The sequence below is a fragment of the Excalfactoria chinensis genome, chromosome 1 (assembly GCF_039878825.1).
Source record: "Excalfactoria chinensis isolate bCotChi1 chromosome 1, bCotChi1.hap2, whole genome shotgun sequence".
Classification (NCBI taxonomy): domain Eukaryota; kingdom Metazoa; phylum Chordata; class Aves; order Galliformes; family Phasianidae; genus Excalfactoria; species Excalfactoria chinensis.
In genome coordinates this window covers 28,475,457-28,500,478 of record NC_092825.1, presented here as the reverse complement: position 1 = coordinate 28,500,478, position 25,022 = coordinate 28,475,457, and the positions used below count along the sequence as shown (strand labels likewise).

At 37.8% G+C, this 25,022-nt stretch overlaps 2 protein-coding genes across 3 annotated transcripts in view; one reads left to right on the top strand and one right to left on the bottom strand.

Moving 5' to 3' along the window:
- The window catches only part of TMEM117 (transmembrane protein 117), a 194,972-nt gene that overhangs the window by 146,298 nt on the left and 23,652 nt on the right, over positions 1–25,022 (bottom strand). For both annotated transcript variants that reach the window (XM_072333610.1, XM_072333601.1), the window contains exon 3: positions 15,964–16,096. In XM_072333610.1, coding sequence (XP_072189711.1) covers positions 15,964–16,096 — 133 coding nt within the window. The remainder of the gene's footprint in view (positions 1–15,963; positions 16,097–25,022) is intronic.
- LOC140250715 (P2Y purinoceptor 1-like) lies at positions 18,873–23,217 on the top strand. The gene is made up of 2 exons (XM_072333621.1): positions 18,873–18,942; positions 22,196–23,217. Exons 1-2 carry the CDS (start codon positions 18,873–18,875, stop codon positions 23,215–23,217), a joined length of 1,092 nt encoding a protein of 363 aa, XP_072189722.1.

Below are 25,022 nucleotides of genomic sequence, written 5' to 3'. Positions count from 1 at the left end.
GAGAGGAATCAGTTGTCCCAGATAGTTCTTATGTAATCTAAGAATTCTACTATGCCAATGAGATCCTTCTCATATCTATCCTCATAAACTTCCATTTCTATTTGATGGCTTATTATTGCTGTTTTTCCTTGGTGAAAGCCAAGAATTCAAAAAAAATAAAACAAAAACTGCCTTTAATTAAAAATACCAAAGGTTAATCTTGTAACAGATCTTATAAATCACAGATTTAATATACTTAATGCAACCATTCATTAAATCAGCACAGTAAGCTCCTATTAACATTTTAAAAAGACATTCTTGGTGCGGCTATCAGTATAGCGACAAAAATTCAATACCTGTATTTACTGTTGGCAAGGCTACTGCAAATTCAGATGTTCTACAGGAAACACTCAGAGCTGCTACAAAGGTATAGACATTTTTCAATGACACTGGAAAATAACAAGGCCAAAAATCAAGAACAATGGGCTCAATCATAAGCAGCCTGAAGAGGAAAATTCCCAACCCCTAATGACAGAAATCATTTTATCTTTGCCTTAAGCATGCATTCAATCCACCAATAAACTCAGAACTGATAACTAGCTCAGCTGTTACTTGTCTTGTCACCTTCCTGAATAATAGAGACAAAAGAGAGAACAGTTGAGTCATGGTGCAGCTGCAACACACAGCTTGAAACTAATCCCAGCTGAACCACACAACTGTGAACAGTAACCAGCACAAACCAAATTAGGTGGGATAAATAAATGATTCCACCAAATGGATGGTGTAATTAAGTAACAGTAGTTAATTGGTACGTGATTTATGTAGATAAAAGCACTCGCACATGTCAGATGTAAGCCTTGCATTAAAGAGCCATATGTATAGCCAAGCTGCATTCTGATAAAAAATAATAATAATGAACACTGGAATCGTGAAAGAGAATATATGGCTTTATTGCCACTTTTAATCCACGAAACAAAATCCAACACTCAATCATGTACCTTAAATTGCAGCACAATCTGTAATTTAAGAAGAATCTCGATATACTTTCTTTTGTACAATCAAAGAAAGACCTTGTACAGCCTACCTATTTTTTATGTTATCTATGCACAGATCGCATATTCAGCAAAGATTACCTTGTGATTTAGAGTCAACTGGCACCTGACTTTCTAACTCGTAGCAGTTTACTTATGGACAGATTCAGTCTATTTCACACATATGAATACTAATTCACAGTAGGCTGTTCTGCTGGTTTAAATGAGGCCACATGAGGGCTAAGGCATTTCTTGAGGAAATCTAGATAATAAGATCTGACCCTAAATCCAAGCTTGCATTTTCAGATTCTGCTATTCTCAGTAAATCAAAATCTGGACTCTTTCTTCCAAAGATTACCATGACATTCCTTCCACAGACATAGTATCACTATGTCTAGTTATACATGTTTGTTTAGGTAAACAACTGTGACTAATAGACAGAAGATTTCAACATCTGAAAACATGCATTTTTAAAGTGATTTTTTGGTGAGAATTCACTGATGGTTTACAGTGAATGTTTTGTAGGAATTCACTAATACTTAATTCTGTGCATTTTTACTCTTTGCTCAAAAGCTCAAGGATGAAAACGGCATATATTTAATAGTAATGTAGATGTGTTCCAGGAACAACAAAACACGTGAGGGGCAACTTTAAACCTATTGTTAATTCTGAATTACAATTTATGTCAGGCAAGTAAATCAGTACCAGCTAAAAGGCAGATTACAAATGTTTAGCCACAGTGCCCTCTAGCTGTCTTAATTTTGTTTGTATCATTTCAAAATAGTCGTTGCATACAGAAGAACATAAAAAGGCAATTACAGAATGGTTTAGTTTGGAAGGAATCTTAAATATCATCTATTTCCAATCCTTTGTGCTGGGCAGAGAAATCTCCCACTAGACCAGGTTGCTCAAATCTTAGTCCAGCTTGGTCTTTAGCACTTCTAGTTATGAGACATCTACAGCTTCTCTGGACTGTAAAGAATTTCTTCCTAATCTTTAATCTAAACCTTCCCACTTCTAGTTTAAAACCATTATCTCTTGTCCTGACACTACACTCTCTATTAAAGAGTTCTTTTCCAGCCTTCCTGTAGGCCCTCTCTAAGTACAAGCAGGTAGCTATAAGGTCTCCCCAGAGCCTTATGTTCTCAGCTCACTTCAACAGGCCTGTGTACTTCCACTGGGGGCCCAGAAGATGAACACAGCATTCCAGGTGGGGTCTTAGAGACAAAACCTGATACTGTGTTAAGAGCAGAACCCTGAGTGACCCCAAAAACTGAGTTTTGCCTGTGTCACAAGGAAACAAGAAGTATCATGAATACAGGTCAGCTGCCCAAAGACTGAGTGACTCTTATCTTAAGACCCCTAGACAGCTTCTTACAGATGGTCCTAAAGCATCTAAGTGACACGAGGTCCCTTCATTTCCAGTTTTCCTGTTCTTCTTTGAAAGATTATTCAGTTACTGAGAGAAAAGGACAGAAATACCTATGGAAAGAACCACAGAGGCCCTAGAACCTACTCAATTTTCCTAACCCTGTGATTTTTAATATGCAAAAACTAAGCATTATTTTCTGGTAAACAGAAGAAAAAATACATTTATTTAGTGACAAATACTGCATTGCAAATGGCTATAAAGAACTCAAGCAATCTGTCTCACACTGTATGCACTCTGTTTATGATTCACTGCATATCAAGGCAAAAGAGGGAGAACCCAGATCTTAATATCTACAGAGTGGAAACATTCTGGGATACAGAAACAGGAAGCTTTCAGCAACAGGAGACATAAGATTTTTGTTCTCAACTCCGGCCGTATGAGAATCTAGCATTTACTCTCCATTTCCTGGAGGAGGCAGACAACTCTTGGGAAAAAAAACAACAACCTGAGATAAACTAAGAAGTGAATGTTTCTGAGTTACAAGCATTGATCACAGATGGATTGGCTATGATAGCATTATGCTCTAGCTCACTGGTTTCAAATTACTGGCAGGAATTTTTTTGTAGCAAGTAATATTTTCAATCCTAACTCACGCTCATCTTTTTTGTATGCATATATGAATTCTGCTTCAGCATGGAATGCCTCCAATGGGTAAGTCCTCATCTGTTTATGACCAGAGGCACACAGAAAAAGATCTATTTTAACTGTCACAACTTCCGGGCTTTTGGAGCACATTTCTGTAGTCTACAATGTAACGTTGCCTTTTTTTCTGTCCCTGAGCCAATCTTGCAAGCAGCAATGCTATCAAGACCAAGAAGCATAGTTCACAGAGGACACTAATAGCTGGCATCACACCAAAACTGTGAGATTCCATCACTGCCACTGCACTGCTCAGGAGCACAGCTGCTGCACTGGGAGGCATCAGGGAGCCTGCGAGGTCCTGGCCTCTGCTGATCTAAGACAAGAACAAAAATGCAGCGCAAGTTCCCCTACTGAGCCTTATGCAGTTGTTACAGAATGTAATTGACCCTCCTGATATTTCAGACGGCTAAGTGCTAAGGGAACACCTCCTTTCTTAGCTTTGCAAGCTATAAAGGCTAGAAAAAGGTTCTTTTCATTGTATTATCATTTATGAAACAATGGAGAGCTAATTGTAATTGCCAAATGCTGCTGTTAACTTTTATAAATTTGTGTTCTCAGTTATCATTATGCCTTAAATACAATGCAGTCTTACAATGGATCGTGTGAAAGAAGCAAAACCTACTGTGCGTCCTTACTCTTCTTTTCAAAGCCTGTGTTATTGAAAACCATTTCAGCACAAATCTCTTTACAGGTTGCTTCCATTTAGATAGGATCTAACCGTGTGGTTTTCAGCACTTCATTATAACTTTTACAACCAGCAGTGCTCTCCACCACAGTCATGCTGACTCTTATACAATAAAAATGTCTCTAAAAATAAGCTCCTAACCTACACTTTGCCAGGTTATAACAGTAGGAGGCAAAATATTTCTAATCTATCTGCAAAGCATTCAAGAATTTTCTGTAGGAAATCTTGCATGGAAAAAAAATGTGGATAGGAAAATGTATCCTACCTTACATCAACCTTTTTGCACATATATTTGAATACTATTTTACCACAGAATTCTAGAATCTATTTTTAAACTTATTTGTTCCAAGACGGGTGAACTGCATTAAGAATAGTGTTTACTTTAAAAGAAAAGATCTTGAAATAAAGAAACTCAGCAATGTCTTTAGTCAAAAGCACACATCAATAGAAGGAAAGTGCTCCATCTTTTCAAAAACACCATGTACCTTTATTATTCCTGTCCCTACATATGTATGGGCACCCACTCCTAAGCACACACAAACACGACACCCTAAAACACAATGTCTGTTCTTCCTTTCACAGAATACCCTACAGAATGGATGAAACAAACATCTCGGTGAATGTAACTCCAGTTTGTCTGAACGTTACTGAAAATGGCTTGTTAATTATAACGCTTTAGCACTAAATGTAATTGAACAATGGTAGCATGGAAAAAAGCTGAGGGAACATGCATTATAAAAAGTTATTTTCATTAATTTAGCAATTTCTTCTGCTATCAAGTGCTGTCATGAGTAGATATTTGTACATTATTCAAAGTGGCCTTTGAATTCTTGAAGAATTTGGGGATTGTTAACATTTTACAGCAAGCACTCGCTATTTTAATATTCTGGATAATCTGCACCGATCTGCTCTAACAGCTGTTTTGGCAGCCCAGCTAGAAGAATGCGTTAATCATTTAAGTTCCTGAATTGTACAGCAACGTCCTAATCTAAAACTGAATTTATGAATTACAGATGACCTGACTTTCTTACCAGCAGGCAGTTGGAAACATGAGTAAAGCTCACAAGCAGACATAAGATAAATGAAATCACTACCATAAAACGATATAAGAAAACTTCCAAGAACTTATTTGAGTGTGAAGATCATGTAGGTGCTGAAACAACACAACGTACAGTTTGAGAACAAATAAGAAAAAATAAAAACAAGGAGTAAGTGAAATCTCAGAACTCTGCATGCTATTGTTGCACATAAAAAATGTTCACCTCAAAGATCTGTAGATGAGTACAGCAGAGATAAAGCTAAAGTGTTTTTAGAAGAAGGCTGAATAAAAAGCAAGCAGAATTTTGCAGTTACTACTGAGCAAAAGTCCTAGCTCGCCCAGCAGGTATTCTAACTAAAGAACTCAAGATTTAGCAAGACTCAGAGCGGGAAGAAAAAACAGATGCATCTGAATAGTTGTAGGGAAAAGAAAGGCGATAACAGCACCCTCTGCTGGAGTACAAGCACTATGGAGCAACGAAATAGGACAAATAAGGACAAGCAGATCATCCTCTCCAACAACCAGTGACAGCTCGAGAAAAGCACAACTTCTGTACAGAGATGCTGTTCCCTTGGCTGCTAACCCTCAAACGAGAGTGAGGAAAGGTGGACTCAGGGTTCAGCTCTTCCCATTGCTCAGGTGCACTGCTTAGGCTTGAGCTCTCTGGGTTAGCCATGCCTTCTCACCTTGCATTCAATCACTGGTTCAGGCCATGACATGGCAATTCCCATGCAGGAGTAAACTGGGGGGAAAAATAATATTAAATTAAAAGAAATCCAAGAAAGCCTTTAACTTCTTCAGTATTTCCACAGACTAGATTTTCCGTACCAAATTCTGAAAAAAGAAACAAACCTCCTTCCTCAAATTTACTGTCTTTTTTCCCATTGGAAAAAAGGGAAATTAAGGTTTCTCTATATTCTGAGTATTGCTTAGAGAACACTGAGAATACCATCCAAAGCAAAAACACTGTTAGTTTTGATTTCAGATTAATTTAAGATTAACTTCAGATTAACTGCTTATGCACCAGTTAAATCATGCAAGTATCAGAAGAGATGAACTGCTCTACCATTTTCATTCATTCTTTTTACTGTCTGGTAAACCAGATTGTTCCTGTATCTTCAAGTTCATGGAGATTTAGGAACTTTTGTGACAAAAAAGTAGATTTACAACCATTTTTCTCACTGAAACATTTGTTGTTTTTCTAAAAATTAAAAGTCTTCAAAGCTTCCAGTTCACAGTCAAAATGTGAAAACTTCCTATCCTTGAGTGACAGCCAGAAATTTGTGAACAAAAATACAAAAGGTCTAAATTAGAAATAAAGGAGTCTTTTCTTATTAAATTCAGTGAGAGATTTAAAAGCTGATATTTGCGAGCACAACTCTTAATCTGCTCATCTGAGAGAGGCTGAGGGAACTGGGGCTGTTTAGTCTGAGGAAAAGGAGGCTGAGGGCAGACCTTACTGCTCTCTTCCAATATCTGAAAAGTGCTTACAGTGAGAGTGGGGCAAGTCTCTTCTCATTGGTGACAGGTGACAGGATGAGGGGAAATGGCCTCAAGTTGCAGCAAGGTAAGTTTAGGTTGGATATCAGGAAACACTTCTTTACAGAAAGGGTAGTTAAACACTGGAATAGGCTCCACAGGGAGGTGGTTGAGTCACCATTCCTGGATGTGTTTAAGAGCCGTTTGGATGTGGTGCTCAGAGATATGATTTAGCAGAGGGTTGATAGAGTTAGGGTACTACAGTTAAGCTGTGGTTGGACTTGATGATCTCTGAGGTCTTTTCCAACCTGAGTAATTCTATGATTCTACGTACAAACTACCTGTGAGTGTCCTGTTTTAAAACTCTAACCTTAAGAAAACTGCAGTAATCCTGCAGGTTAACCATTAAAGAACAATTGCACTTACCTCACAGTTAGAGATTCTCCTTAAGCACACTCAGGACACAAGAATTGCTGATAAAAGCAGGTAAACAGGTCTTTTTAATGGGTAATTTATTTCTGTTACTTGTTGTTTTGGGTTGATTGATAGTTATAATACTAGATAAAGCTACACGGGGACATGAATTATCACTTGTTAAACTGGGACATTTCTATTAAAAAAATCTGCTTTGACTTTTCAAGATGGCAACAAAATGTTTTATAAATGCATGTACTTTCGGGGGTAATGCAATTGTGAATGCTTGAATAAACTCAAATAATGCTCTTTCTGAGAACAAACTTAATACTTTGTTTTCTTCTCCCTTGTACTACTGAAAGATGACGAAAACAGATACATTGCAGTTTAACCCTAAGAACCAGGGCCATCACCTGGTACAGCCCACCTGAAGCGCTCACACAAGCAGCCACATTCTAATCTGAGACACTAAATGTATGGAGGGCCTGGGGAAGGGCACTAACAGAGAACTGTCTCAGTTGTTCCCCTGTGGGAGCAGGTAGCAAGATGTGGGCTAAATTTGTGAGTCAAATCAGTTGTTGCTGCTGCCCAAGAAAACAAATGCCTGCAAAACTTATTCCAAAACTACAACTTCTTTCCAAGCTTTTATCTTCCCTGTCCTGGCTTCCATGTGCAGCAGCCTCACTAGGCTGGGGAACAGGCTGCCTGCCCATCTGCTGCTCCCACCTACTTTGTTGCTGGCAGAGATGATGGAGACAGGTGGGCTGTCTGCTCCCCAGAAAAGCAGAATACAGCAGCAGCACCTACTGCAAGCAAATGTCTTACTTGGGTGGCAGCTGCACTACATGTTTTTACATTCCAGGTATTTAATATCTTAGGAGGGATTCAGCAAAAGTGAAGAGGGATGAAAAGTGCCAAGAAGCATTTTCCTTCTTTAAAAACTGCTTTTAGGGAAGCACTAATTATTAAATTCTCCTTTATTAAAACTGTATTCGTGTTTATGTGTATGTTCTCATAGGAATTAAAATAAATGGGAGAAAGACATGAGTGGACCAGCTCCTGCAGGGAGTGGCAGCAGTTTCACAGAGATTACCTAGCAGAAGATATGGTTCAATATTAGCCTTTCATTACTAGCAAACAACAAGGCCCCCGGAAGTGTAGATTACAGCTTTACAGATTTCTTAGTTTATAGTGAGAAAAGATCACCTGAGGATCTGATTTCTTATGAAAGAAGACATACGAAGACACTCAGGTCATTTTGACAGACCTGTATCCTAACGTGCCTATACGTTTCTTAGGGCCTTCAGCCTCCTACATTATGATTACATCATGAGCTGCCACGATCCTACTAACATCAGACAGGGATTGCTTTTTTTTTTTTTTTTTTGCCCTGTAGAACTCAACAATTTGTGTTAGAGCAAAGCATTTCAGTCTTCGTGTCATAGTGTAATTAAAGTAATGCACTATCTGTGTCTACGCATCAATTCAATCCAGAGTGATATGAAAAAAACAAAGCAATGCCATAGCCATTACCTGTCCCTTCACAAAGGAAAATACTTGTCAGTGAGTACCCGCAGGATGGGCAGAGGAAAAATGTGTCTTTTTTTTTCCCCTGAGATGAATGAGAACACATCAAAAACGGGTAAATTTACTGTGTGTTTTCAATTGTGGATTTGTTTTACTTCAATCGTAATACTTCTAATAAAAAAAAAAAAAAAATTAAAAAAAAAAAAAAGAAAGAAAATATGAAATACATAACAGTGGTATATGTGAACTTTTGCTTAAGGCACAACTACACAATGCCATGATCAATTCATTTAGTTATATACAGCACAGTAAGTTTATATTGCAAAGGAGGAAAGGGGAATCAGTCTACACAGCCATCAGATACCCCCAAAGTCACATCAGTGTCACCAAAGCAACATTTGTGTCACAGCCACAAGGCTACTTGCTTCTCCATCCAACCTGCTGCCCCTCAGGTGCTGGACAGGCCGCTGTCCCTCACAAGCTTTTCCCAGGACAGCCGCCAGCACCCTTTGTAGCTCCTGCTCATAGCTAACAGGTCTGGCCACATTCAGCACTTACAGTTCTTCCCACTGGCATCTCTGATCAGGGACAACCTTCTTAAAACCAGCCATTAACACCAGAATGGGGAAAAAGCTCTTAAAGAAGCGGGATTTATAGAATAGCACAACCACTGTAGTTCTTGCCTGAGCACTTATCAACCCCTGAAACTAATGCAGGTGGTAAGCACATGTACCCAACTGCCAGCCTGGGTCCTCTGCCTATGTCTTGATGGAGAACTCTTTCTAAAACTGATTTCTATCACTTAGATTTCCAAGGTTTGGCATAAACTACCTCACAGAATTAACAGGAAAATGGTTTGGCTTGGATAATTTTCAGTCATTCCATCACTGATCGGTATGGCTTTCAGACTGATCTACCTGCATCATGCCTTATAATAACACAGCTCCGACTGTACCACAGGCTTTTTTTGGCTGTGATCTTTCTGAGAACAAGCAGGATCTCTAGATTTCTTTATGAATAAGGGTTCTCTTTGATATCTTCCTTTACATCCACCCAGCCCAGGTTCGGTGAGGATTCTATTGCAGTCATTCAGAGATCTGATTGTCCTCTGCTTGCATCAAGAGTGTGGGCTGGGGAATTAATTTTTCAGCTTTTCAAGAGGATTTCAGAACTACCATCTTCTAATTACAGCTAAACTAAACTTTTCTTTTTTCTTTTTTGCTCTGGTGCTTCCTTGCTCAGGAAAAACAGCAGCCTGTTGAAGCATACTTAACAGAAGATAGAAGTAATATGGCAGATTTATCACATGGAACCAAGAGCTGCTTTTTACCAGGTGATATGGCTGAGAGTATATGTAGCTATAAAGGTTAAAGCAACTCGAACTTGTTTGGAAAAAAATTAAGTAAACTTCGATTTTCACGTACTGATGTTGACTCAAGAGACTCTTCAATCACAGCTCCTTAGAAAACATGGTTTCTTTTGCTCATGCACTCTCCCTAGACACCTGTGCCTTAGGATCTCAGCTAGCATGAGAACCTGCAATAAAAAGCTTCACCTGAAGAGCACTTAAAGACTGCAGCCATCTGTTTTTCTTGGAGCAGAATTGCAAAAGTTGTATTCTTACAACTTTCTGCTCTTCTGTATATCTTCACACAGGGTACATCTGTTGCAGCCTCTGTTAGCCTATGTGTCTTCCAAAGGTGTCCTCATTTTCTGCATACTCTCTGGGAAGGACTCACAGTGCCCACAAAGGATGAGTCTCTGAGAATAGTACAGCAGACTTATGGCTTTGAAATCCATCCTTCTGGCAGTCCGCAAAAGCTTGAAAGTTCTGAAAGTCATAGTGTAACACAACAATCCTTATCCATTGAGTAGGGACAAATATTAAGATCTTGTCTCTAGTTGAGTGCTTTAACAACAGAGTACAGTGAAACAAAACAGTTTATGTTTTGCCATCTAAGATGACTGTGGTATAAAAATCTGACTGTAACAGATTCAGACATAGGATGCACCAACATAAACATCATTAAACAGGTCTATGAAGGTGGTCTGGAAGGCTAATACGGATCCACCACGAACCCTGAAGTTCTATAGAACAGTGTCGTGGTTTTGTAATGTTGCTGTCAATATTAACAGTATATAACAGTAGTTAGTAAAACATATTCCTATTTGTTCTTAAAACTTGTCAAAAAAAGAAAAAAAAAAAAAAAAAAAAAAAAAAAAAAGGAAGCAGAACTGCAATGATTCCAGACAAAGGTAAAGTATTCGATGGAAAACTATTAATGTGTTTGTTTGTTTGTTTGTTTAAAATATATATATCTGCTTACTTGCTTCAGCTTGTTAAATGAAATACAAGCTCTCTTCCTATATATTCTTCAACTACAGAATCTTTGGAGTTGGATCCCAAATCATTTAACCACTTAAACAGAGTCCTAACAGACAATCCTAACAACCTGTATTACAGCCATTGTAATGTCACAATTAGCAACAGAAAAATAGCTGGCTTCTGCAACTGTGATGACACTTTGATAAGTTGAGTAATGATGCATCTCAGCATCCAGTGGCGAGCTGAAAATTGATTCATTTAAGACAGCTGACATTTGGGAGAGAAGCAGTTACAACTCTGACTTTTGGATGTCACATGAAAAATAAATCACTGTGCAACAATTTTAAACATCAGGGCACTATTTGCCAACACAGGCTCCCAAAGAAGAGCAGAGGTTTCCTTTAGGCCATATGTTCTCCACTGAAATGCAATACGGTTGGAAAAATGTCAATACATTTTGGTACCTATTTAGATTATCTCAACATGTTCAGCACATAAAATTATAAAGAAAAGAGAAAAATAAGGGATAGTTCCTGCACAGCTGAAGACTCAGAATTCCATCAAAGGAAAACAATATAAATTAAGGTCCGTGAAGCTGAACACACAAAAATTCAGAATAAATAAATAAAGAGACAGAATTGCACTGGATTTAGCTTTTTGCTGTTAAACTGTACCCTTTGCTGCCATCACGTGGGCCTTTTCGGAATACACTGGGAAACTGAAAATGCAATCTCACAAACTACCAACACTCTTTTTTTTTTTCCTTCCCCTGCATGGTGCCTTCATAGAAGAGATAGCACAGCTTCCCATCTGCACCTCAGCCAGACTCATCCTACGTGTTCAAATATCACAAAGCTAATCAGAGTGCACTGCAAAGGGTCAGAAGCTGATGAGACTTCAGTCAGTAACCAAAATTATCTGGTTGATGTCATGATAGTACTAATTACAATGTGAGGCTTGAATAACGTGTGTATGTCTATGCTTATGATTAAAATAGGTGGGTGCTCTGATGTAAGAAAGCCCCAGTCTGCTGGACAGGTTAAACGGGCACTGAAAATTAAATACAAACCTCTGAATTGAAAAGTATTGATAAGTGTCACAACTTTAGGCCCTGAATTCAGAGGTCTGCCACACAACAGGAGTACTTTCTGTGACACCCTGCAATCCTCATGCACTGCACTGTACATTTATATTAAGCTTCATTTTGCAGATAAGAACCCCTCTATCTGGGGGGATAAATCAAATGGGAACTGAATACCAGCCTGGAATGCAGTGTAAGACTGGTGCTGTGGACATACAGTACTGAAACAAAGAATAGACCACTGTGATGCTTATTAGTCCCCACAGTATTTTTTTCTGGTACCTTACAATTGTTTTTTATTGTGTCCCAAGAATTGTAACTACTGTAAAATAAATCTTCTCTCCTTACCTGAGCATGAAGCACTCCTTAATGTTACTTTCACTTACAAAAAACAACTTTTTATGTCTTGTTCTCATAGCAGCCTTGACAGGTCTTGCTTTCCAGTTGACTGCTTCTCTATTTTGGCCAAATTGTGCTGCTGCATTCCCCAGATCTTGAAAGCATTTAAATAATGGGGGAACCTTTCTACCTCTGGATCATTTAACCTCTCTTTTCCACATCTTTTCCACCAGTTAGACCAAAGTCCTCAACCCTCCCATGCCTTCAGATGGTAACACAAACTTGCCAGTATGTCTTGAGGTTTGCACTTCATGCTTCTTGACTATTTGGGAATGGCTTGGTAAGTAATGAAAAACACCCTTAGCAAAGAAGTCCCCTAGTACAATTAAGCACTTAAGTGACACAGACTCTGTAAGATGAGGCCTGAATGCAAACGCTTTAATTTTAACCCTTCCTTCAGCCCTGAGTTAAACTATCATGCATAAAATTGACACTTTCCATTTTTCTGTCTACACAGTCTGGTTTTCCTTAGTGTAACAGAAGGTTGTCATGATCCTGACAGAGAATTTTCCATTAAACACTGTCTTTGTCTTGGGCCTTGGGCCCAGTTAGGTTTCTGCTTATTGTTATTGGGGATAAGAAGCAAAAATAGTCACAGATCATTGTCAGACAGCTGTTCAAATACATTTTCTCAACCAGATGTTCAACTCTGCCTAAAAGAGCAATAACCAAATTTGCGGTGGGTCAATATAACAAAATGTGAAGTACCTAAAAAGAAATACCACTAGAAAAAAAAAAAAAAAGAAAAAGAAAAAAAAGAAAAAAAAGAAACTTTAATAATAATAATAATGATAATAATAAATCCATTCCAATCTGTCACCAAAATAAAATAAAATAAAATCAGTTCAAATATTTACACATTGACCCACTTAATAGCTGTATAATGTACACAGGTCATTTCAAAAGTGATGTCTATTTATTTCCACAGAAAGTGAAATAGATCCAAAGTAAACAAGAACACAATTTAATAGAGCAATTCTCAGCTACAAAGCTACTATTATTTTTCATCATAGTCACCACCATTAGCCGTGCATTTTCACCACCATTAGCCGTGCATTTTCATCAGCAATGAAAAAGAGCTTTTTTTTTTCTGCATGGAGTAATTCAATGACACACTTTTGCTTCATACACACTTCCATGTCAGACACCAATTTTATCAGACTGCCCCTCTGCTGCCATCTGTCACACAGCAACAAAACAAAATGAGATAGGGACAGGAAGGTTTAGTCCCTACTGCCATACCACCCTCATCTACCTCTGATGTCATGGGGAAACCTAAGAAAATAGGAGTCATTACTTTCATGGCAGCTCTCTTATGTTCAAATACCAGCAACCTATTCAGTTTTCACAATTGCTAGCAACCTACAGTCCCAACAACTACCCTTTCTTTAAGGAATACATTCAGACTTTTTAACTTTACCACATTGAGGTACACATTAACTGAAATGTCTTCAAAAATACTCTTGGCAAATGTAAAATATACTGTCTTAGAAATGGTAACATAGAAGCACTTTAGAGCACTCCTGGCACTGGTTTCTCAAGTCCTCAGAATGATCTGCTGTGATCATCTACACAGGCACACACATGAGAGACATAGGATTTTCCTACTCATGAGCCACAGAGGAATGTTCAGTAATAATATCAAACATCTGACATACAGGTACTTTGCAGAATCGCTCTCCTGGCAGCAAACAGGAACAAGAGACACAGCAAGGAACAAATACATTAGGAATTGCAATTTTTCTTTTTTTTCTTTTTTTTTTTCTTTTTTTTTTTTTTCCTCAGTTTCATAGAAGGTAATTTTAAGTCTTTTACATGCCTTGTATTAAAATAATGTGTGTTCTGTGTGCCCGCATTTCACAGAATCTCAGAGGTGTGAGACCAGCTTGTCTCTACATAGACTGTAACCTTCATGCAGCAGTTGAACTCTGACCTTTCCTTTAGATACCATTTTCTCTGATACCAGCCATTTCAGTAAGGCACTGTGTGAAAACACACAGACAGAAGTATAAACCATAAATGGCTTTCGTGACTATTATATTTACTCAGGAAAGAGAATCCACACTTTAAAACATTGTATAATATTGATGTGAAGCATTTGGCTTCGATACTGTTTGCTTTTTGTTGTAGAAATGTTATTTTCAAAAGTACTGCACATTGTTCTACCTTGACTTTGAGAGGACTGATCCAACAGCTCAGTTTAACTGATGTTTTAAGTTGTGCAGTTTGAAACTGAAACATTTTGTTCCTTATCTGCTCAATTCCTTTTTGCTGGAATGCACACCCAAAACAGCTTTACTAATCCTTCATCACACTTTGGAAAGTCACAGTGATTTCTTAGAACAGCATGGTCAGTTTCCCAAAATGATCGCGACAAACCTAGAGCTAGCATCAGTTCCAGTCAAGGAGAGACTTCCCAGTGAGAGTACATCAACTGACACCAGCCATTTTAGAAATAGCCTGTGCTTATTTCCATGAACTCGGACAACGACTGCCACACAATCTTCTCAGTGCAGCTAATGGAAGTGTGTAACAGATAGGAGGAACAGGAATGTTGACAAGGACAAATGAACTCCAGATTCCAGATACAAGCCAAGCTTTCAAAGCAGTTAATGCCTTGTCTAATAGCTAGTTATAGCTCCTGGAGCTTTAGAAATACCAAATATAAATCTTAATGTAGTACCAATAACAGACTATGTACATAGGGAAGAAAGAAAGCTGCAATGCTTCCAACCTCTCCACTGCAGGAAGGATTATTCTGCCTATTATTAGGCACCTATTCATATTTACTACATCATTTCCTGATCATTTCTTCTTCTAAAATACTGAGTGATTCTGCTGCTTAATTCACCTTGCTTGAATCAATACAATTAGTCTTCATACCACACAATTACCCCAGCTGGTTTCCATTCAGGTTCATTCAGTAACACCCAATCAATGTTTGTTTTATGTCTCATTGTTAAGAGAACTCCATACACTGTGTATTTTTGTTGACCGACATAAAAGTCCATTAAATAACACTTTATCAGATTCTGTTGACTTGCCTCTGACATTTTTCTAACAAGTCATTCAATTATTTGACACTGCTCTTCAATTCAAATATATTTGGAGTTTCTTATTTCTTGCTAAAAACTCTTCAGATGCTATCTCGCTTTTCATAGACAACACATCTACTGTGCTCTGTCTAATTAACTAATTTTGCCTGTATTAGATGACTAATGATGCAAATTTTCTCACAAAAATTGCAATGATTTTGAGCATAAGAGAAAGGAAGTTTTCTTAAACCAAAACCTTCAGATTAAAAGCTCAAATTAAAATAAAACCAAACAGAATGGACAGACAGCTGTTCATCAGTCAACCTCAATGTTACCCTGTTGGTGCACTTTATGAGTTTAAAAGAAAAATAAATTAAAAAATCAGATTTTTAAGAATTTTTTAAACAAATCAGATAAGAAAGCATTATTTTGCATAATCAGAATAGCACCATACTACATATTTCATGTTTGGAGTGTGTCTTTACTCAAATTTGAATGTTTTGATTTCTCTCAATTTCACCCCTGAATTTCCTGATTATACACAATAGTAACGTTTACACTCCTAATTTGCTAAGTCCTAACTTCAAATTTGCTGACTTATACTTTCAAATCAAACCAATTCTACATAATGTTCATGAATACCCTGTTGGTATTAGGCAAGGATTCCACTTTTTGTAACCGAAACTTTCCTCTTGGCAAATTAATCAATGAAATTACTATTCTACCTACATTCAGAAAGAAGAGATCCAGAAAAAACAAAGATGGTGAATACTATTACATTTCAGTTTTTGTAAGTTCACGCTCACTGTAAGAACAAGTTCATGCACAATATGAAGTTTCCCATGGAATACATTCTAGAGCCAAACAGACAGAAAAACAAACTTTGTAACCTACCTCATATTCCCTGCCATAATGAGGAATAGATTATAAATGTGAGAGAAAATGAAGAGGAAGAGGATGGTACTGAAGAACATTGTCATCCAAGACCCGTGGTCCTCTCGAAACATTTTCAGACGGAGCAACTGACCTGTGGTATGGATATTATGAGAAACCATATTTTAGTCAGTCAGTAAATATGTGTTTACACAATACCAAAGAAGATCCAAAAAACAACCAAACAAAATAGTGTACTACAGTGAATTTCTTGTTGCAGCCAATTATTCCAATTTGTGTGGGGAGGACAGGTTCAGTATCATGCAGCCACACTCGTCTTTTTCAGTTCAGCCATGAATGGAGATATTTCCTACAAAACTATAAGGTTGTTTCCCACAAACTGATTTGGTGACAAACGGATTTACATTCTGATTCTACAGACTAAATCATTAAACTGGACCTCTGAAGGAGTTCACATCATGCCTGTGGTACCTAACTGGAAAGTGGCTGTGGTTTTATATATACCATATGCAATCCTACATGCTGGTTAAGCAGCCTTCACTATTTCCTTGCTCTAATCATTAACACCCGTACCCAGTCTACTCTCATGCTGGCAGAGCAGGTATGCACAAGTGAAAAGGAGTAGGGAAACAACCTGTCAAGAAAAAATGATAATCCCATCTTTTCCTTCCAGTTGAATTAGTTCCATCAACCTGCTGACACTGAGACTCGGTGAATAGCAGTGCTATAAATCCGTGCAGAAGTGGAAAGGAGTGATGATCACGAAGATCATATGTGTAAAGTAAGCCATCCCACTTTCTAGAAACTAACTTTCTAAAACAAACACCACAGCAGGGAAAATCTCATGGAATTAGTCTAGAAGTCAATGTAAGAGACACCTTTCGTGGCATTTGCTCACTGTTCTGAGAAAAAAGTCTACAAACTTAGAGGTTTCATAAGAACTCCGGGCTGTGATATCTGTTATTTGATGCCAGCGTTTGGTTTGGTTTTTGTGGTTTTTTTTGAGCAGTAAAAACAGAGTCATTAGGTCTTGATGGTTGCCTCTCTTGTTCCACTGACTATTGACAAAGCTGGGTCAAATACAATACGCAGTAATCGATAAATCATCGTATGCGTTGGTCTAGCTTGTGAAAAACACAAACAGACTAGAAGTGGAGGATTCAGGACATTTGGACTCATGAGAAAGAAAGATTATTTTCTGAGCAGATGACTGCAAGGACAGTTGAGAATTAAAGAAATTGCCTGGACTAAAGGGATTCTCCAGGCACCATAGGAAAAGCCATGCCTCGAGTCAAGGATTACTCTTACTTAAGCCCAGAAGTACACAAAAACATACAGTTAGTAAATAAGTAAGTAATCACCCCTCCCTGCAATAAAGTTGAGATCGTCCTGTGCAAACTCCTTGTTCCCCTATTTTGTGAGTACTGCCACCCATTTAATGGCAGTGCTGAAAAAGTCCAAGTTTCTAGAAATACACTGAAGTGCTTAGACCTCAATAATACTGCTTTCAGCTAGAATGACCTTACCCATTATACACTCTAGGCAACTGCCATCAGATTTAGGATCCAAATTCTACCTTCTCATCATTTTACAAACAAATCATTTACTATGAGATCAAATGGAAGAAAGTATTATCCTCTTTCTTATACTGTTGACTTGTCAACAGTTTATGGGCTGGTTCGGCTCAGTTCTGTGACTAGCAGGGAGGAGGGATTTTTGCCTTTTTGCTACATGATACCACAACAAGGTCCTAAAATGATTAAGCCTGTAAGTGAAAACATAAATGAACCATATCACAAAACAGAACAGAACTTACAGCCATACTTACAGTGTAATTATTACTACTTTCTTAGCCAAAACTGTACACCAAATGTTGTCACTGCAACACAGAGAACTAACTGCTCTCTGGAGTGTTTGAGCTGATTGTTTCTCATAGCAATGTTCTTGTAATTTCACAAATGTAATATTACAGTTTTGTCAGAGCGAGACTGATTTTCTTGTCCTCTCAATGAAGTCTTACTGCAGTATAACATTCTTCTTATCCTGCTTTACCCAGTTTATACTGGATTTTAATGGTTCCAACTGTTGTTATTTATTTTCAGTAATTAATGGTCTAAACAGGAGTGTGCGAGTACCTAAATGTAGGTGCCTCAATCATGTGATGTACTTCACTTTTCATTCTGCAACAAATGCATTTTGCAGAGCACACAGGTATGCCTTATGGCTAGAAAAAGAAGCTCTGCTTACTCTCATCACTGGACAGGTAAAATTTTTGTCCTGTTTTCTTCAGGACCATATTTTTCATGGCTTAGCTTCCATTTTTTTTTCTTCTCTCATTTTTTTTTTCTCTCAGTCCTCCTTCACTGCCATTAACACAGCAGTTTTTCACTTCGTTAGGTTTCCTGTAGCCCACCTGTACAAATAAGTTCAGCCTACCTAGATTCCAGACCTTCTTTATGTCTACTCCCATTCCACCTTTCCTCTCCTGAACCTCTCAGTCTCATCCAGCCCATTCCTTTCCTATCCAAGCTCTGTGGTGGGGTGAGAGCTGCCATTTCTGCAGTGGGGCAGCAATTCTGGCAGTGAAGAACAGGGAAGGAAAGTGCAGAGGCACACAAGCCCCAAGCCCCTCCACCATTCTCTTTCATGCTAGAACCAACGAAAGCCCCAGAAAGAGCTAGACTGTGGATTTGTAGTGAGTCGGTTTTCCCTGAAAAACAAGTGGAGGCTGCTACATTAAGTAGCAATTTAGCCAGACTGAGAGGAGGGGCATCATGATAAAAGTTCTCTCTCTAGCAGTTTGACAAATGCCCTCTGAAGAGCTGCCATTGCCTATGGAATATCACCGAAACCTTGGATTAAAAGCAGTACTTGCAAAGCAGAATTGCAATTCTAGAAGATCGAGATTAATGGAGAAGAAAAGCACAGCCTGGAATCTAGACTTCTGTAAAATAGATGATGGCAACATTTCTAAAACAGGTAAGAGAAAAATTTATTAAATATTCACCCCGCCTGTATTCTCCACAGTAACATTTTTTTTTGGTACTTAGCTTGTGCATTCTGATCAGCACATACAAACGCCTATACAGTTTCAAATTATTGAAAGTACTTTTTAATAACTATTGTCAATTCTTTAAGCCTTAACTATCCCTTTACCACAATCCGTTTGCCAAATGGGCTTTCATTAACTTTCAAGTAAATGAACATCATTTCTTAATGAAAAAATAAAAATAAAAAAAAAAATAGTAGCTTAATCACAATATAGACTGAGTCACTAGGAACAAAGGAACCGAGCATTAGCACAGTGTACTTACCTGACTGTCAGAAAACTTGCCATTGTCTGATATTAAAATATGGCACCCCTGAAACTTATTGCAGCACATATGCAGATCTTATCGGTATCAGCATAGCTCTAATGGTCTCAGGATACAGCAGGGCATGGTGATGATGTCTATGCAGGTACAGCAAAACTGGATATTGCTTGTAGAGAATTCTTTACATTCTTCTAATGGAAGACCAGGAGGTCTTACTATAGCACTGAGCTGAGAGTCAAACTGTTTGTGTCCTTCTCTTGCTTATTACATTATCTTGGAAAACATTCTTATTTAATTTGAACCTCTTTGACTGCATCCATCCTGTTTGACAGACTGTAATTCATTCAGCCCAGCTGCAATGTATAGTGTTTCAAAAATTCAGTCCTGGTTACGGTCTCTAAGCTCTATTATAATACAATGAATAAATAAGAAACCTTAAGAATATTTTAGAAAATCAAAATATGAACACCAGGGCTCATGAAATTCCAGGAAAATGCCTACCAGGAAATTTCAAAGAGCATGGAAAACAGAGAAAAATGCAATCATTCTTCCTGATGTGATTTTTATCTCCATATTCATTTTATCAAAATATGCAGTACCAGAACTTCCAGATAACTAACCCCCTGTGGCTCCAGACAGAGCACAGTCTATAAACCCAAGGTGATGAAGAGTACAGAGTCTGTAATTGCCATAATGCATTTACCAGGCTATACATACAGTCAGCAAAGTGGATCAGGTGGCACAGCTGTCTCTCCAGTTGAGACTGACCTACAGTCCTCTTCCGTGAGTTTGATGAGATCAGGAATCCCCAGCATTACAGTTGCCTCCTGCAGCTACAGACATGTTTTTTGTAGCCAGTTTAGGGCTTGTTTGTGCTGCCACCATACTTAGAATCAAGTGCCTTCATTCATAATTATTTAAAAGGAAGGCAAAGAGGTAGGAAATAAATACAGTTTAATTCAAAGGACAAGTGAGATTTAGCCAAGATGATCATAGAAAAAGATAACTTTCCTTTACATATTAAAACTCCTTTTAACTGAACACAATGTAAAGCAAATGTTACTTAGTGGTATTGTACATATTAGGGTGGTTACATTTTTAAGAATTTAATCTCTTCATCTTATAAACTTTGGTTGAAGAAAAAAATACATATACAAAACTTGATATCCATAAAGGCTATGAGAAAGATATAAGAATACCATTACCCCAGGCTAAAGCACAGTGCTTCAACACTTAAGAATATACATTTGAATAATAAGTAAGTGTTTCCAATCTCTTAAAAACACCAAGAGTTGACCACATAGCTTTCCATCTTTCTGGAAAGTCATTTGACTGCTTTTGCCTGACTGCTGAACTTCTACAGAAATAACTTTCCTTTGTAATTTTATTCATGACAGTTTGAACTAACTTTTCCTAAGTATGTTATCTGGGTGAGCCATAAAGCAAAATAAATAAGGCAAACCAATGCAGTCCCTGTTCTTATTTGTTATGTCCTGAGCTATGTCTGTGGACATACCTTTGGAAAAGTAATAGTAAGGGAGGTACAAAAGCAAAACACCATGTTCCAAAAAAGCACTACTATCAACCTAACAGTGGAAGATGGTCCAAAATTTTCAAGGCATCAATAACATTATGGAAAGGAGCTCTTCCTTCTATGTAAAGTAAGTAAATGCTGAGTAAAATTCTATCCCACTTTCCTATCAAGTGCTGTAGTGGATTCTGATTTCTAAACGGCTGTTTTTATGACCCTCACACAAAGTTCCAATTTGGACAGACCTCACAGATTAAAATAGAATCACTGAGTCACAGAATCATTGAATCAAAGAATGGCTTGGGTTCAAATGGGACCTTGAAGACCATCTAGTTCCAATTCCCCTGTTGTCAGCAGGGCTGCCATCCATCAGATCAGGCTGCCCAGTGCCTTATCCAACCAGGTCCTGAATGCCTCCAAAGATGCACAGCCTTTCTGGGAAATCTGTTCTCTTTTATCATTTGGAGAGAGATTCTAGAAACATGACAAATGAAAATGGTGACAGTTCACTCTGCTGAAACACTCCAGCCTTTATTATGTGTTTGTTGGGTTGTTTGGGTTTTTTGTTTGTTTAATTAGGAGTTCAAAATCTTTGGGACTAAAAGTGAGTCTTGGCAAGCATGAAAACATTGCTTTGAAAAACACACTACGGATCTATATTCCAAATTATCTATAATAGGCACTGATAGATACTGGGCAGCAACAAAAGACTGAGACAAAATGAAGTCTTTCTATCCCTAATCAAAAGCACAATGGTTTTGGCCATGGACTTCTGTTTAGAAAAGAATAGAAAAGAATGCCAACAAAAATAAAGCACACAACAGCAAAAGAGCATTTTGTTCATTGCCTTGGATATAAATGTTGGTGTTGCCTTCAACACAACCTGATTTGTTTTGATACTGTCTTCTGGATCTCAGTCTCAAACCACTGCACAGCTACCCACATTACAAATGCCTCTAGGCCCGGTACAGGTACCCAAGCCAGTCAGAGCACGGGTGGAGTGAGCGTGGCCATCTATTTTCCTTCTGCTCTTTCCTCTGTTTCCTGAAAAGCTAGACACAGATGTACTACTCAGCAAAAGGAATCTGCATGCCTTTTTTCTCTCATGCGTTGTGCACTACACTAAATATTAGAGCAGAACACAAGGGTTTTTATAAAGGTTCGTGAAGCTCTGCCTTTGATGGCATTGCTGTATAGTAAGCTTTCAGTATTGCCTACTTGGAATTTGCTTTTTTTTTTTTTTTCAGATAGAGGAGCACATGAATATACCATATTCTGAATTATTTCACCAGTTCAAACATAATGGATTTAACTAAAAAGTTCTGAATTGCAAATTCAGTATATTTAGCTATTATTTTAAATTTGTTGGTCTCTTTTTCCCCTTCAGGCCTACTCCATGGAAAGACGACAAATGGTACATGCACTGTTTTCATTTGCAACAGCCATCCTAAGCTGGAGTGGTACTGCTATCTGCTGATTCTGGTTTGCCTTTTCACTTTGATAGTGGGATTTCTAGGCAACATACTTGCCCTTCGACATTATGTGTACTGCGTGAAGACCTGGACTACTAACAGCATATTTCTATTTAATTTGGCATTGTGTGACCTCACTTGGATTCTCATGGCACCTTTTTCAGTATACCATAGTCTCCAGAAGTCAGACAACTCTCTCAGTCAAACATTTTATTACATCATAAAACTATTTTTTAGTATTAATATCTATGGAAGTGTCTACTTCTTGACACTCATCAGTTTTGATAGATACTTAGGTGCTGTCCATCCTATCACTTCATTAACATGGTGGAACAAAGAAAAGGCCATGTTTTGTACCGCTGCTGTATGGATCTTCATAGTTCTTGCATCAGTGCCAGAGATCTTCTGCACAATTGAAGCTAGAAGACAGCATGACAGCAAAAATTCCCAAGATGACATTAGAGGGCACTTACAATTTGAAGTGCCATTCGTACTCTCAAAGATTGTATTGAGATTCCTAATTCCAGTCACAGTCATCTTTACATGCTATATGTTGACTCTCAAAGCATTACTACAACTCTGTAAACGACAGCAAAGAAAAAATAGAATTATTAGGCCTCTTTTACTGATTTCAGCTGCTATGATTGTATTTGCTGTGTCTTTCACACCTTATCACATTACGATGATGGTGATAATAATTTACAAAACTTGTTGTCAACCAACCTCCGAGAGCTTAAGCACATTAATGGCAGTTTATCAAATCACAGAGATCATCTGCAGCATCAACAGTTGCCTTGACCCAATCATTTTTACAGTAGCAAATAAAACCTTCTATCAAAAAATTAAAAATATAAAATGTCATCTCAAATGCCAGTGCTGCTGCTGTCTAACACACAGGGTAAGGGACATTGCTCTGTCCCCAAGAACAGTGACTTAAATGTCAGTTTACTAAGACATGCATCTCTTCCTATCCATTTAACTTTCTACCATCGGAACAGTTCAAAATTTCATCTCCTCTATAGCACAGAAATCTCTTGAGCAGGCAAGAATAGACAGCAATGCAGAGTAAAAGTTAACACATAGATCTACTGGAGAAAAAATGTTATTATATGTACTTTAAATATTATTGTCATAAATACAGGTTAATTTATTGTGACACAGCACTTCTTCCCCATATGTACATCTGATATGGATGAACAGTGACTAAAAGCTCTAAGGATCTGCTTTAGTTCTTGGTCAGGGAAATACAGAAAGTCTATGAATAAACAGTGTTGAGGAGCCTCCTAATAGTTTCTGTTAATTATTTTTTAATATGTTTTTAGGTAGTATTGTGGCTAGAGTATGCAATTAGTAAGAGTCATGAAGTTAACAGATGAACTTCCCAAGCATTTGTAGAGAGGCCTAGTACAAGTACTTAATTGTAATGCTGCTTGCACTAAATTTCCCCTGGCAGTGGCAGTGAAACCTCAATAACCTGGATAAATGCAGCAGATTTCCAAAAACAAACAAAATATAAATAATAAGGGAAAGCCCCTGATGACAGTCGGAGCCATAGTGAGTCTGCTTATGAAGCAAACAAGCATGGACTGAAGAGTTTGATGAAAGTTTTTCCAGTGCAGCAGTGGCTCCAAACCGTTACCACAGACACACTGGTAGAGTCTCATAAACCTTGGGCCATTACAGCTGTCTCTCCTAAGTGCTCTGCTTCAGAGAAGCACGTTATTCTACAGTGAACTCTTTAACAGGGACAACTGTACAAAGGAAAGCTTCTGAAACACTGAAGTAGCTGAGCTGAGGGAAGAAACACTGCTACACTACAGTGCTTTTTCCTTGTTAATTTAGGGTCTCAGCATCAGGACAGTATACAGCTTTGCTTATTAAAAGAGCACAATGAAGAACATCACTTTCAATAGTCACTAGACAGGTGTTCTCCCAACATATGTAGACAGTCATCCTTCATATTCAACTATGTACTTTCTAGCTAAGTCTCACAAAATATCTTGTTAATTATTAAAGGCTATAAATCAGTGGACAAGACAATTGTATTTTCAGAAGTGACAATGTATTTTTAGGTATATTTTGTATAGTGTCCTTTTCATTTTCATAATTTTAGTATGATTTTGTTCTTGTATAGAATTCTACATTGACATTAAATCTCACTTGTTGAATTTTTCAGTTGTATTGAGTAAATGTATGTGTACACATAGTATCTAGAACATTGTGTTTTTTAATTGTTCATAATGGTGATGCAAACTGAAGGAACAAGTCTTGAAAATACAAAGCACTTTAAATATGTTTATATGCATATGTGAGGATCTCACAGTAAATTGTGTGTCTGTATTCTATTCTAGTGAGTTACTTACCTATTTGTTAAGTACTGCTCTTAACACATTGATGTTTCTTAATCCTTAATTTTCCCATATATTAAAAGAAAAAATATTCCCTTTCATCTACTTTATGTGTGAGCAGCCTATTGTAAACACGACAGGATAGTTAACAATGCACTGACTTCCACTGACTTCTTAAAGAAAGTTTGTTAATCTCTATATGGGTACATATTGGCCACTACCTACTCCTCTATACGCTTACATTTCAGACTGATACAGAAATGATACTAATGCCATTTCATGACAAAGGTGCTCTCAGCATGAGAAAGGGATGAACAGGAGAGATAATTGTGAAGCTCTGGGCTAAATGAGTTTATTGCTCCCTCTGGACTGCACTGCCAAGTTTTAAACATAA

Bases quoted from the DNA above. Each gene is read 5' to 3' on its own strand.
- LOC140250715 (XM_072333621.1), top strand. From the start codon at position 18,873: ATGGAGAAGAAAAGCACAGCCTGGAATCTAGACTTCTGTAAAATAGAT. The intron at 18,943-22,195 runs GTAAGAGAAAAA...TTTCCCCTTCAG, and splicing joins TGGCAACATTTCTAAAACAG to GCCTACTCCATGGAAAGACG.